The sequence below is a fragment of the Elgaria multicarinata genome, chromosome 1 (genome assembly GCF_023053635.1).
Source record: "Elgaria multicarinata webbii isolate HBS135686 ecotype San Diego chromosome 1, rElgMul1.1.pri, whole genome shotgun sequence".
Lineage (NCBI taxonomy): Eukaryota > Metazoa > Chordata > Lepidosauria > Squamata > Anguidae > Elgaria > Elgaria multicarinata.
The window spans coordinates 198,681,810-198,696,269 of NC_086171.1; the positions used below are offsets into that span (position 1 = coordinate 198,681,810).

The following is a 14,460-nucleotide window of genomic DNA, read 5'->3' on the forward strand; positions in this document are numbered from 1 at the left end:
TGCTCTCTATAAATGCCCTCCAAAGGAGTGAAACGTCTCAGGATGCAAAGAATTATTTATTTATTTATTTATTTATTTATTTATTTATTTAATTTCTATACTGCCTAATAGCCAAAGCTATTCCACTAAATATTTAGTGGAAATCCAGAAGCATTTTGGTCTCTTTTCTTATTTTGAGGCCTTCTTCAAGGGGTTATATTAAAAAAGTCTGCAGAGGTTCTTATAACACATGTCTCCTGCACCAGATCTACAGTAAGCAGGATATAACACCTTGAAAACATTTTGAAGACTGTATAGGGAGTGTGTCCTGGGCCTCAACAGTTGTCACTACTGTTATAAACCGTTTTAAAGCAGTAGTGTAGATCCTGAAACAAGTGTTATAAGAATCTCTACAGACTCCCCCTCGCCGCTAGAGGCTTTCCACTAGCAAATCCTTTGCATCCTGAGACCTACCTTGGTGCTTACAAAACTTTGCACCTATTATTATTATTATTATTATTATTATTATTATTATTATTTATTTATTTATATAGCACCATCAATGTACATGCCCAATAAGTACATATGGGTGGAGCCTAAGATGTATGGATTTTGTTAAAGCTGTTCCATCTGGGTCAGGAGTCTTGCATTCCATTGTCTACTCATGGATGGAATCGGATTTTGTTTTAGGCATGTATGAGAATTTCATTCCACTTGTGCTAATGTGCTTTAGCTAGGGTGACCATATGGAAAGGAGGATAGGGCTCCTGTATCTTTAACAGTTGCACAGAAAAGGGAATTTCAGCAGGTGTCATTTGTATATATGGAGAACCTGGTGAAAGTTCCTCATCATCACAACAGTTAAAGCTGCAGGAGCTATACTAGAGTGACCAGACTTAACACAGGGCAGGGCACCTGCAGCTTTAACTGTTGTGATGAAGAGGGAATTTCACCAGCTTCTCCATATATACAAATGACACCGGCTGAAATTCCCTTTTCTATGCAACTGTTAAAGATACAGGAGCCCTGCCCTCCTTTTCATATGGTCACCCTCAAAGTTGCGCTAATCTGTATTAGTGCGAGTGCGAAGTAGTGGTAATGCACCTTAATGGCAGTGCGGATTTATTATTTATTTATTTATTTATTACATTTCTATACCGCCCAATAGCCGGAGCTCTTTGGGCGGTTCACAAAAATCCTCCCCAAAAGAGAAACACTGTCTACAAGTCTGAGGAATCTGTTCATCTTGGGAAGAGCTGGTCTGCTGTGGAATAATCAACAGGTTGCATTCATTGATATTTAAACTTATTTGAATCCATTGCAGATTTCTGTGAAATCCTTAGTGGGGCCTGATTCTTGTTTCTCCCTCTGACTGCCATGCATGTTCCTTTGACCTCAGATGTAACCCTATATGAGTCAAGCCAGATATGACATAGTACTATTGTGACAAGAATCCCTGGTGTCTTTTATTTTCTTTACAAAATACAGCCATGGTGGAGGTGAGTGATTTGAATTTGGATTGTGGTTCAGGTGTAGGGTGTTGGGTTTTTTAACCAATGGGAGTTGAATCCCTATTGGTAAAATGTACCTGCACCCCATATGTTTTATCAAGGGTGGGGACCAAATATCAGCACTGGGGAGGAAATTTTCAGTGGGAAAATGTCACTGGCAGGAAAAGGGTTAACCACACTTCCCTGGTGCTGTTGTCCTGATCCAGACCACCCACCCAGTATAGCTGCATTTTGTAAAGTAGAAAGTCTTTGGAGTTTCATTCACAGAACTCCCAATTCACATCTGATTCTGGTTTGACTTAAGAATTTTTTATATTGACCCAGACTGGAACACTGTCACAATGCATTCATTAGTACCTACTAAACCTCATAGAGGTAGGTACCTCATAGAGGTAACTCTTCCTCAGGCTCAATGTTAAAAAAGAAGGAGGAGGAGAAAAATAATAATGTTAATGGTAGAATGTGTGGTTGAAGCTCCAGTTGCAATCTTGTAGTCTTTTGGAACCTGGTGCCATCCAGATGTAATAATAATAATAATAATAATAATAATAATAATAATAATAATAACAACAACAACAACAACAACTAGGGATATGCTCCGCTTCTCCTCGAACCGGAGAAGTAGGAGCAGAGCGGGGGGCTTCGCCTACCCTTAAGGCGGAGGCGAAGAGGATTGGAGGGCCGGCGGATCAAGGCGAAGAGGATCGCCTCAATCCAGAGCTTCGCCTGAAGGTAAGTGGGGGGGAGGGGGACTAGTAGAAGGTCCCAGCCAGTTTTAGGGAAAAAACACATTCCAGCTGCATGTTGCAGAGGGTCAAGTGCCTTTGTTCTGTCACCTGCTCATTGGTGGAATTGGATTGTTTCCACTTTTCCCAAATTCCACTTTCCCAACATGCACAAATCCCTCCCCAATGTGAACCCCCCCTCCCAAAATACACATTTTCATACTTTTGCTTATAAGGGAAATGTGCAATTTTGGCCAGTTTTTTTTTTTTTTTTTTTGGTGTGTGTGTGTGTGTGTGTGTGTGTGTGTGTTGTATTTTCCTAGAACTTAATTTGTGTAAAATTCTGGAAAGGTAAAAAAAGAAAAGAAAAATGGTCTTCAAGCCCACAGAATCCATATTATTTGGAAAAAGGTGGTTTGCTGTCGAATCAATAGGCTGGATTCATAGAGATCCAAACTCATTTGATATCCGTAGCGGATTTCTCTGACATCCTAGCCAGGTTCAATCTGCAGCATCTCCAGGTAAGGCTTCAAAAGACCACTCTCATCCTGGAGAGCTCCTACCAGTGAATGTAGAAAAGCCTTCACCGCCTAATGCCCTCCAGATGTTTTGGGCTCCCAGTTTTCCTGACCATTGGCCATGTTGGCTGGGGCTGATGGGAACTGAAGTCCCGAACATCTGGAGGGCGCCAGGTTGAAGAAGGCTGGTATAGACAATGAGCTGGATTGACCAAGGCAGTTTCTTATGTCCTTGTGAATTGTGCGGATCCTGACTTCCTATCATAATTCTTTCCACTACCGTCTTTTGCTTTGAGCCTAATCCTACAGAATGGATACCTGATTGAACTTTGTGAAGCTAACCCAAACTCTCTGACCATAATGTCAAAGCCCCTTAATTCCAGTGCATCACACCATTGTGTCTTTTTGCCTGGTAATTCCACTCCCCCCAGTCTTCTCCCAAGTACAAAATATCCTTTTAACTGCCCAGCAAACAAAGCTTTTCTCAAGGGTACATAACGAGAGAGAAAGACGTACTGCCAGCTTTAATTATATACTCATTAGGTTTGCATGGCATCTCAACAACAACAAACTGCAGCTCCTTAGGCAATACTGATCTCCTGGGACTCAGATTACTTTACACTAGCATATCTACCATTTGCATTTTCCAAATTGACTTTAGAAAGGTTAATGTTCATATTGCTATTTTGTAATCATTTTTAATCTTATGCTATCATACTGTTTGCCCAGTGTTGTCCCTCTGGGAAAATATATCCCTCATCTCCTAGGTATCACTAGTTTCAGCAAAATGTAGCTTCTAAAGCTACACAGTGTATGTTTTGACCATCCCTATTTTCAGGGAGAGTACCTATTTTCCAGTACTTGTCGTTATTAAATCACTGTCGCTGTTGTTGTTGCCTTTGGGGGAGATTTTGGAGATGGATTTTTTGAGTGTGCATATGTACTACTGGTCTAGTTCAGGTGTAATGCTAAACCATGGCTTATGATCCTGGCTGGTTTCAACAATTCATAAACCATTATTGAATTGCAAGTATTATTATGACACAAATGTCTTCTACTCAAGGATGTGTGTACAAGCAAAACTCAAGTTTGTTGAAGTTATCCAAATTCCACCTGGAAGCTCACTATGGCTTGTGTCCATATCAGATTGCAATATTGGTTTTTATTCTTTTCACACAAATAAGTGTGAGCAGTACAAATAAGTAAAAGTAAGCCTCTGCAAGTCAAGGCTCAGAGGGAACCAAGACTGGATCATTTAACAGTTCCACCCAGCAGAAAAAAAGCTCTTACCTCCAATCAGTAGCTGATCAGAGATAAGCCCTTTTCCCTACAAACCCATGAAAAAAGAGGTCTTTTTCAGGGATAAGCAGGGGAAAGCCCTTATGTCTGATCAGCTGTTGATGGGGACAAAACATTTCCACCCCCATAGCAGGAGGAAAGAAGCTACCAGAATGAATGGAGAAACCTTGTGGGCCTTCTCATGTCCATGATCCAGAGATTCCCATTGCTTGGTCTAGTGGAAGACAGATTCTTCATTGCACATGCATGTAAATTCAGGTGTATGGCCACTAAGTCTCCATCTAGTGTACAACCTGGCATATCTTTATTTCACACATTGCAGCTGAAGAGATTCATTTTGAAGTTCATTTTGAATAATTAAATATGATAGCATATATTCCTGTACAGTTTTCTAGGTGTAACATCCTTGGTGTGACAAACCATGTGGCTAAGTTAATTTTGTCTTGGTCGTCTAAACACAGAGTACTGCTTCCTTTCCATCCCCTGCATACCCCCCGGTCCAGATAGCGAACGGTGCTGTTCGAGTTGCAGCTATGCTGTAATAAATACAACTATGTCAATTGTGTGACTAAAGATCATATTAAACGCTCTCAGGCTCCTAACAAAGAGAATTGTTATGATCGGTTTACCAACAGGCTGGCTTCTGAAGCTGGTGCTGTTGTGGAATAATTGAATACAGCAAGAAAAAAGCCTCGAGCAATGTGTAATAGCATGTCTTATAAGTGTAAGGTTGCATGCCTTTTAGGGACGGTGCAGGCATCTGGCTGGGGCATGAAGCCTGGCAAGGAATTGCTGGCTTGCCCCCTTGGATGCCAGTCTGCAGCCCCCAATGCTTGCTCGACTCGGCATGTGCTGAGCTAGGCAAGTGCACAGGCACCCACTTCCCTGGCAAGCTGCCATTTTCCGCAGAAATGGGGTGTGTGTGTCATTCTTGTCTGTTAATGTCCTATTTGCATAAATGGTGGCCTTAAAGCGATGATGTATGCAACATTACCGGCATGAATGCCTGTAATATTGTATACATCGCCCCTTTAAAGCTGCCATTTGCGCAAATGCAACATTTATGGGCAAGAATAACCTGCCATTTCTGCAGAAAATGGTGGCTCACTGAGGAAGTGGGTGTCTGTGCCCTGCAGCTGAGTACTCATGGCTCACCCCAGGGGTAAGTGGTGGGATTTGGTGAGTGGTGCACAGGGCGGGCATGAGGTGGCCTGTCCATCTTTGTGTTTAGGCTATAATTGCTGTGAGGATAGTGTCGTTGTATAGTTCACTCCCTAGGCACTGGATTTGTGTCTGGGGCTGGATCTACACTACTGCTTTAAAGCACTTTATAACAGTTTTGACAACTGTATATGGAGTGTGTCTGGGCACCAACAGTTGTCAAAGCTGTTATAAAGCACTTTAAAGCAGTAGTGTAGATCCTGCCTGGGTGGAGCGAGGAGTTTCCCATTGCTTTTCCCCCCCTTGCATGAAAGAGCAGAACAGTTCCTGTCTTGTTCATGTCTCGCTTCCTGAAATGGGGTGTCCGATAAACCAGGAGTGGGCAGAAGGTCAATCAGGATTTACTGGTAGTTCTCTGGGTGATTTGCAGTAGTTTTTTCTGACTCGCAACTGTTTAAAAATAGCCACAGCTAAAATGTATCTCCCAGCACACACAGAACATTAGATTGCTGAAAATGAATGCTTGCGGGGCAAGTGGATTTGTGAATAGGGATGTCCGTTGCTTGAAAATCCAGTTCTTTTTTTTCATTGGTCTTCTGTGGCATGTACAACTTGGTTCATGTTCACAAGCTGAGTTGCGGGCTGTTCCCTGAACTCTGGGAATTTTTTTGTGCATATTTTTTGGAATGTCCTGCAATTTGCACAAATTTCCTATCAATTTGCTCAAATTATGGTTGAATTTACACAATTTACACAAATTCAGCCATACTTCACGTAATTTGCACAAATTTGGCTGTAAATTGCATAATTTGCAGTCTCTTAAAAAAAAAGAAAGCACAAAATTTCCAGTAAATCCATGAACTGATCCAACTCACTGCAGATCAAGTCAGGCCATGCACTGGGAACCAAGATGACATTCCTACCTGTGAACTTGCCTCTGGTACTGAGTGCAATTCCCTGGGCTGAATATGAGCTTAGTGACACCCTGTTCCTTAATTCTTAGATGTGTCTGCCTGCCTGAGCCAGTATTTTGCACTTGACTCTGGTTGGTGGACCTCAGGCTTTTAGTGAACAACTAAGTAGATTCAGCATACCTGAAGGCTGCCCACCCTACCCTAAGCCTTTCACGACAATCACCTATGAAAAGGGAAGTTACAACTGTCTTGTGGTTAAAGACCACACATGGATTTGTCGTCATCATCATCATCATCATCATCATCATCATCATCATCAGTTATACAGTCCTTTAGGCTGTGATCCTATGCAGACTTTCTTGGGTGCAAGCCCCATTGAACACAGTGGGACTTACTTTTAATAAACATGCATAGCATTGCTAAATGAAATGTTCTGCTAACTATGCAGAGTGTACCTATAAATGATACTTTTCCTAACACATGGCTCTGATTCAGATCTGGACCACAATGTCAGAGATGTGTGTGTTAAACCTTCCCCCAATCATTTTTCCCCTTGATATTCTATCCCCTCTCCCATGGGAGTGTGTGTTAAAAAAATGGAATCTCAATTGGAGTTAGTGGATACTTTTTTTGTTGTTTAAACTACACGGAAGTATCTTCTGGCATTGATAGCTCCTGCAGCTTTAACTTTGGGGATGAAGAAGGAATTTCCCCAGGTTGTCCATATATACAAATGACAGCTGCTGAAATTCCCTTTTCTATGCAACTGTTAAAGACACAGGAGCCGTGTCCTCCTTTTCGTATGGTCACCCTAGCTCAGGAGAATGTGGGGTATCCATGTGGGTGCATGGAAAGCACAATTTGAGCCATTGTACAACATCATCACAGGGAATGTCAATTAAGGCATCAGCCTTAGCTTCCAATTTTCTTGCTTTGTGGAATCTGAGCCAACATGAGATAGCCTTAACTCTAGTCTTAAACTAGCAGGGTTTTTTTTTATCATTTAATGTAAATCTTTGGATGGGATATTTTAAAATAAATATTAGTAGCATACACATCATGGGGAATTTTGTTTTTCTAGATTTATCAGAGATGTTGGCTGGTTTTCAAGAAAGCATCAAGCAAAGGGCCCAAAAGAATCGAGAAATTTTCAGATGAGCGTGCTGCCTACTTCAGGTGCTATCACAAGGTAAGGAAAGTTTGATATTATGTAGGCTTCTACCACATTTTCTTACTGAGAATGCTCTCTCATGTAAATATCTTCCACTGTTAATCTAGCCTGTGGCACCAATCCAGCTAATGATGTTTGTGGCTAAGTGTCATTGAAAGCAATGGAGTTAGAAATTAGTCGCAGCTTACTTGTTGCTCTGGTTTCAATAGGGCTTAGTCATCGCTAATGTTACCTATATTAGGGCCCATCTGTTTAATGGCTTGCAGTCTTTAAGAGTAAATTAGTATATAATGCATTTTTAAAAGAACTAATTTTAAGAAAAAAAATCGAAAACGGTTTGGGAACTTTAGATTTTGAAATTTCAGAAAGTTTGAGAATTGTCTTAATGCCTAATGGCAACCCATCTATCTTAAATTGCACAAGCATTCGCAAGTGATCAGCAAAGTAGTTAATAAATAGAAAAAGAAATTGGTCATCAGTATCCTTTGGAATTTGGGTTAGGGGAATGAACAAAGAATGTAAGTCTTCAAATACTTAAAAGGTTGTCACACAGAGGAGGGCCAGGATCTCTTCTCGATCCTCCCAGAGTGCAGGACACGGAATAACGGGCTCAAGTTAAAGGAAGCCAGATTCCAGCTGGACATCAGGAAAAACTTCCTGACTGTTAGAGCAGTACGACAATGGAATCAGTTACCTAGGGAGGTTGTGGGCTCTCACACACTAGTGGCATTCAAGAGGCAGCTGGACAACCATCTGTTAGGGATGCTTTAGGGTGGATTCCTGCATTGAGCAGGGGGTTGGACTCGATGGCCTTGTAGGCCCCTTCCAACTCTGCTATTCTATGATTCTATGATAAGTCCTGTCCCACAGAGAAACAAAACTGGATGTGAAGGAGCCCCAGCAGTAAGTCCCAATCCAGAAATATGTGATAAAGTGTTGTGTACAATTTGTAAGACAGTAGCAGCAATCATAACTGCACACCATGGCCCAAGGTAGAATATAGGGATTTGCATTCTCAATGTCATCCCAAGCCAGATGGTACTGTGTTGGAACCAACCATAAAGATGGTACCACCCACTGGGAGGAATCCTCCCAGGGGATGATCTGGAGCACCCAACCTGGATGTCCACAAGAAAAAGGTCACTTCAGGGGACCCTGGGACTGATGAAGATGAACTTGGCCCCTTGGGGGTGATGGCAATGGGTCCAGCTCCTTGAGATTCAGAGGTGGATATGGAGTTACTACCAAGCCTATGGGAACACCAGAATCTTGGGCCACAACTAGACCTAAGGTTTATCCTGGGATCATCCAGGGTTCGCCCCTGCCTGAGCACTGGATCCCCTGTGTGTCACCTAGATGAACAGATTTGACCCCTGGACGATCCAGGGATAAACCTTAGGTCTAGCTATGGCCTCAGACAAAGAAAATCACTTGCAAAAGAGAGCTCCTTGTGAATAAAAAGCAACAGATGAGCAAGGCTCTCATTGCGAGTAGGACCTCTTCCAGAGTACTTCTGATGACCAGCAACTGTGCCCTGGGTGAAGGCTAAGGGAGCTCAAATTTAAAAGCCCCAGTTTCAAGCAGAGAGTTTCTGGAACAATGTCTGTGCATCAGCCCTGCACTCTACTTGTCTATATCTTCTTAACTGGACCTTCCTGTACTTGGACTGGCTTCAGACCATCCTTTGGAATTGACCCTGCATGACTACCTTGTTTTCTTCTTCGATCATGTCTGCTTAGACTTGGACTACTTTCTGACTTTGCCTTGGAACCTAAGCTTCGCTGATGGCTTGCTCTCCTGCCTTGGCTGCAAGTGCAATAGGACATCACACCATGAAATGCTAATGGGGATTGCATGTTAGTAGTTCATCTGAACTTGGCACTGCATGCATAGTGACTTGTGCAGTGTTTGGGCTTGATGAGGCACAAGATCCATGTATACCCAGAGGGCTTGGTGAGGCACAAGATTCATGCCTATCATGCCCTGTTGCATATGTAGATGATCATAGTCTGAAGGATTGAAGCATGGAATTCTGCTTCCATACAGAATCTCCCTTAGTGGATTGGCACAAAGTCATAAGCTTACTGGACATAGAGAAGAATTTCATTTTCACACAGTGCATAGTTAAATCATGGAACTCACTACCATAGGATGTAGTGATGGTCATCCATTTGGATGGTTTTAAAAGTGAGTTGGATAAATTCCTGAAGGCAAAGTCTATCAATGGCTACTAGCCCTGATGGTTGTGTGTTATCTCCAGTATTTGAGGCAGTAAGCCTGTGTGCACCAGTTGCTGGGGAACATGGGTGGGAGGGTGCTATTGCACCATGTCCTGCTTGTTCATCCCTGGCCGATGGCTCGTTGGCCAATGTGTGAACAGAGTGCTGGACTAGAAGGACCCTTGGTCTGATCCAGCAGGGCACTTCTTATGTTCTTAATGTATCAATTGCAGTTGACACCACTGTCTTGCTAATCTAAACATTCTGGCACTTTGACCCTGTGAATGCTGACTCTTCTACACAACGGGCTGGCATGCAGGGAAGGATGGATCATAATGAACATTGACATCAGTTTTGTAAACTACCGAGTGTTAGAGAAGGTATAAGCAAACACATAACTAAGTTTAAGAACTAGAGGTCCCATTTTTGTACTCCTGAGTTGATCAGATGTCGTATCAATGGAACTCATGAAATTTCTTCAATAATGACATGAATATTGCTGGGCTCAGCCGCAACCAATCAACCTTCTGAGTTTGGTTGTTGTTTTTATTCTCTTGGGAACTGCATGTTGATTTCACTATGCCTGAGAAGGTACATGTGTAAGTCCCCCTGGCACCGTGATAACAATAATGGACCTTTTAATTTTTAATCTCTGGCAGTTAACAGCTTAATATATTAGGAAATTGGGATTTCACTGTGCAAACAAGCTACAAGCCTGGGAGCGAAAAGATAAGCTTTTGGTGGCTGATCCATTCTTATTTGGCTTGAGAGGTTTCTAAGGAATAAATCTCATGGGAATGCTGAATCTGAATCTCCTTAATCTATTTGCTTCCATCTACATCTCTCTGATGCATAATTTATACAGGATTGGTCATAAAACCCTGGGGAGTAGTTCCCTTACTTGTCGTGTCTAGAAATAGATGTTCATGAAATTTTATATGAGGCATTTTCAAAAGTCATGAGAAGAGACTAAAAATCCCTTCCTCTTCCTCTTTTGATCTTCTGTAGGGGATTGTGTGGGATGTATATTTAGAGCAGTTTAATTTCATCTCAGCACAGAAGGTGTGTCATCCGTAATGATACTGAGCTGACAAATTATTGATGCAAATCTTACGTCTCTTTCTCTCTCCATAGTAATGCAAAATGTGAGCGGTACATCCGTTGCTCTCTGGATGATGTGGGAATTAGGGCCTGAATATATGATCAGAGTCTCTGCAATATTCCCTCCTCCTCCTCCTCCTCCTCCTCCTCCTCCTCCTCCTCCTCCTCCTCCTCCTCTAAAAAGGGCCTTCTTTTTCTTCCTTCCCATGCATAATCCAAAGACTAGAGTTCTCAATGCTCTGAAAAAGAAGATGTCTGAAACTCAGGATCCTTAGCAACCCATTAATCCTCTCATGGATAATGTCCCATGCATCATTTGGGTTCTGCCAAGGTATCAGCAGAACTAGAAATCAGTTAAGCCAAATGATTTGCAAGAAGGTGCAATGGAAAATAGCATGGGGCTTAGGAGTTCCAAGTCATCATCCTGCTTTGGACCAATGGTCCTCAAAGAGGCTATCAATAATTAGACACAATACCATTAACACAGTGATTCAGTTAAATCAGGGTTGGAGACCTTCACTCTGTAGGCCTAATCTGGCTCATGCTGGTTTGCCATCCACCTCATGGAGCCTCCATAGATTCCTCTGGGGGAGGTACTTCAACCCCCTCAAAGGAATGCTCCTGGAGGGATCATCACTGTTATCTCCAATCTGAGATTGCTTAGATTACTTCAATGCATTGTATGTTGGGCTGCCTTTGAAAACGGTTCAGAAACTTCAGCTAAAGGAGAATTCGGTGGCCAGGTTGTTGACTGGAACTAGGTGATGATCATAGAATCATAGAATAGCAGAGTTGGAAGGGACCTACAAGGCCATCGAGTCCAACCCCCTGCTCAATGTAGGAATCCACCCTAAAGCATCCCTGACTGATGGTTGTCCAGCTTCTTCTTGAATGCCTCTAGTGTGGGAGAGCCCACAACCTCCCTAGGTAACTGATTCCATTGCCGTACTGCTCTAACAGTCAGGAAGTTTTTCCTGATGTCCAGCTGGAATCTGGCTTCCTTTAACTTGAGCCCGTTATTCCGTGTCCTGCACTCTGGGAGGATCGAGAAGAGATCCTGGCCCTCCTCTGTGTGACAACCTTTTAAGTATTTGAAGAGTGCTATCATGTCTCCCCTCAATCTTCTCTTCTCCAGGCTAAACATGCCCAGTTCTTTCAGTCTCTCTTCATAGGGCTTTGTTTCCAGACCCCTGATCATCCTGATTGCCCTCCTCTGAACATGGTTGCTCACCTTCACTGGTTGCCAATTTGTTACCAGATCCTGCCCATGTTCCCCAGCAACTGGTGCACACACATGCTTACTGCCTATATGATACTGGAGGTAGCACTTAGCCATCATGACTAGTACTCATTGATAGCCTTCTCTTCATGGAATTTATCCAGCCCCCATTTAAAGCCATCTGAATTGGTGGCCATTGCTACATTTTGTGGTAGTGAATTCCATAGTTTGATTATGTGCTATGTGAAGAAGGACTTCCTTTTATATTATTATTATTATTATTATTATTATTATTATTATTATTATTATTATTATTATTATTATTTCCTGCCTTCCCACCCAGCAAGCAGCTTACATGAGCCTCTTCCTCCTCTCCATTTTATCCTCACAACAACCCTGTGAGGTAGGTTAGGCTGAGAGTCAGTGACTGGCCCAAAGTCACCCAGTGAGCTTCATGGCAGAGTGGTGACTAGAACCCAAATCTCCTGAGTCACAGTTCAGCACTCTAACAACTACACCACGCTGGCTCCCACCAGTATGATAAAAAAGCTGGCTCATTGAAATATAAGATATGCCACCACAGACAATTGCATTATTTTTCTTAGATGCAGGAATTATCAAGCTTACTAAACCATTATTGGCCTTATTTGAATCAATAGCGTTGTTCTAATAAGCATCTCAGATAATGATTTAGGATCAGTTTAATTCCACAGAGACTGGAACTGATATTATCTGGCTGTTCCCCTCCCTCTTGTTACTTTAGTGATTTATTGCACTAATTCATCTGCTCACTTGCTTTGGTGATGTATTATGCGAACATATAACTGTGATGGGGCTTGGATGCATTGTTGCTTTCCACCAGTGAGATGCCCCTGTTGCTGGAAGGGTAGAAGTGCCATTTCTCATTTCTCCCTTCCACCTGCAGCCCTGTGTGAGCCAGAAAATCTACTTCAGACAGTTAAGGGGTCCTCCAGAATGGGAGGGGCTTAAGGGAGAGGGGGAACTGGCAAAAGGTGCCTCCTCCTACCACTTGAGGCATCCTCCACTGGGTTGCATGCGCTCCCATGAACAGAGGGCAATTCAGGATCCAAGCCATGGTCAAGGAAAAATATGGTGTTGCCTCTCTCTCTCTCTCTCTCTCTCTCTCTCTCTCTCTTTCTCTCCTTTTCAACTTCCCTGATTGCATTTGCATCAGATTGAAGTGCTCAGTCCAAACCTGTCCAGATTTTGCTAAAAGTCAATAGGCTGACCATATGAAAAGGAAGACAGGGCTCCTGTATCTTTAACAGTTGTAGAGCAAAGGGAATTTCAGCAGGTTTCATTTGTATGCATGCAGCACTTGGTGAAATTCCCTCTTCATCACAACAGTTAAAGCTGCAGGACCTGCCCTCTTGTCCAGATACAAAAGACAGCAGGGCTCCAGCAGCTTTAACTGTTGTGATGAGGAGGGAATTTCACCAGGTGCTGCATGCATACAAATGACACCTACTGATGGTGTACTTTTATAGTTGTATGCTTTTTTATGGATGTATTTGCCATGGCCTTCGGCTAGCACAATAAACTGATGATGATGATGATGATGATGATGACACCTACTGAAATTCCTTTTTCTTTACAACTCTTAGACATACAGGAACTCTGTCCTCCATTTCATATGGTCACCATAGCTAGCAAGGACTATTTTTTTTACATAATTGTCACACCCAGAGCATTAGCATGCTCCCAAAACCAAATGCCAGAACAACTGCTTTGAAGCCTATCTGTTCCAGCCCAATTTTTACAGGAACTTGGCAAAGTTCTTCTGAGGCAGGATTAGAAATGCAGGCTGAGGCCTACCATGATTTGGTTGTTTTTCCAGTTCATGCCAGGCCTGGAGGCCTCAGAGAGTATTGAAGGAGGTCTTGCACTGCCTGGGGATGTCAACAGGCTATGCTAGTCCTCTCTAGAAACATTCAGAGTGGGTTGTAGGGATATTGTAGAAATTCATTTTGGGGTACGAGTTCAATGAGTTTTCCTAGTTTTGGCTGCCCGGACTTGGTTCTGGTAACTGAAGTGCTTGACTTGGTCTGCAGTTAGTCACGTCAGAAAAAAGCGAAACAGGTTCTCAGGATGCAAATCATTTATTTTCACAAAGCCCAGCACATTTTGGCCTGTACTTTATTCAAAGATCTTCCTCAGTTAGTTATTAGAATTTTTATTTATTTTATTTTTTAAAAAATTAACACTTGAAGATAGTGTTTGCATAATCTTCTCTAGCAAAATAATTGTCTCCTGTGATAATCCATAGTGACTCATAGATTATCACAGGAGACAATTATTTTGCTAGAGGAAATTCTGCAGACACTATCTTCTAACAACCGAGGGTGGCTTTTGAATAAAGTACAGGCCGAAACACGTTGGCTTTGTGAAAATAAATAATCCTGCATCCTGAGAACCTGTTTCTCTGATCTATTTTGGTTCTCCTCCTTTTGTTGTTGGTTTTCTGCAGTGAGTCATGAATTTTCTTGCTATTTTGAACATTTTTCCCGATTTGTGCAAACTTGGTCAAATTTCCACAAATTTGGCCAGAATTTGCACAAATTGCTCAGAAATTCATGCAAATTGCTCAGAAATGTATGCAAACTGCAGGAACTGTGGGAAAAA

At 42.3% G+C, this 14,460-nt stretch overlaps 1 protein-coding gene across 2 annotated transcripts in view; it reads left to right on the plus strand.

Annotated features, from left to right (window-relative positions):
• DOK5 (docking protein 5) overlaps positions 1-14,460 on the plus strand; it is an 82,121-nt gene that overhangs the window by 47,893 nt on the left and 19,768 nt on the right. For both annotated transcript variants that reach the window (XM_063146388.1, XM_063146396.1), the window contains exon 2: positions 7,189-7,296. In XM_063146388.1, the coding sequence (XP_063002458.1) occupies positions 7,189-7,296 (108 nt within the window). The remainder of the gene's footprint in view (positions 1-7,188; positions 7,297-14,460) is intronic.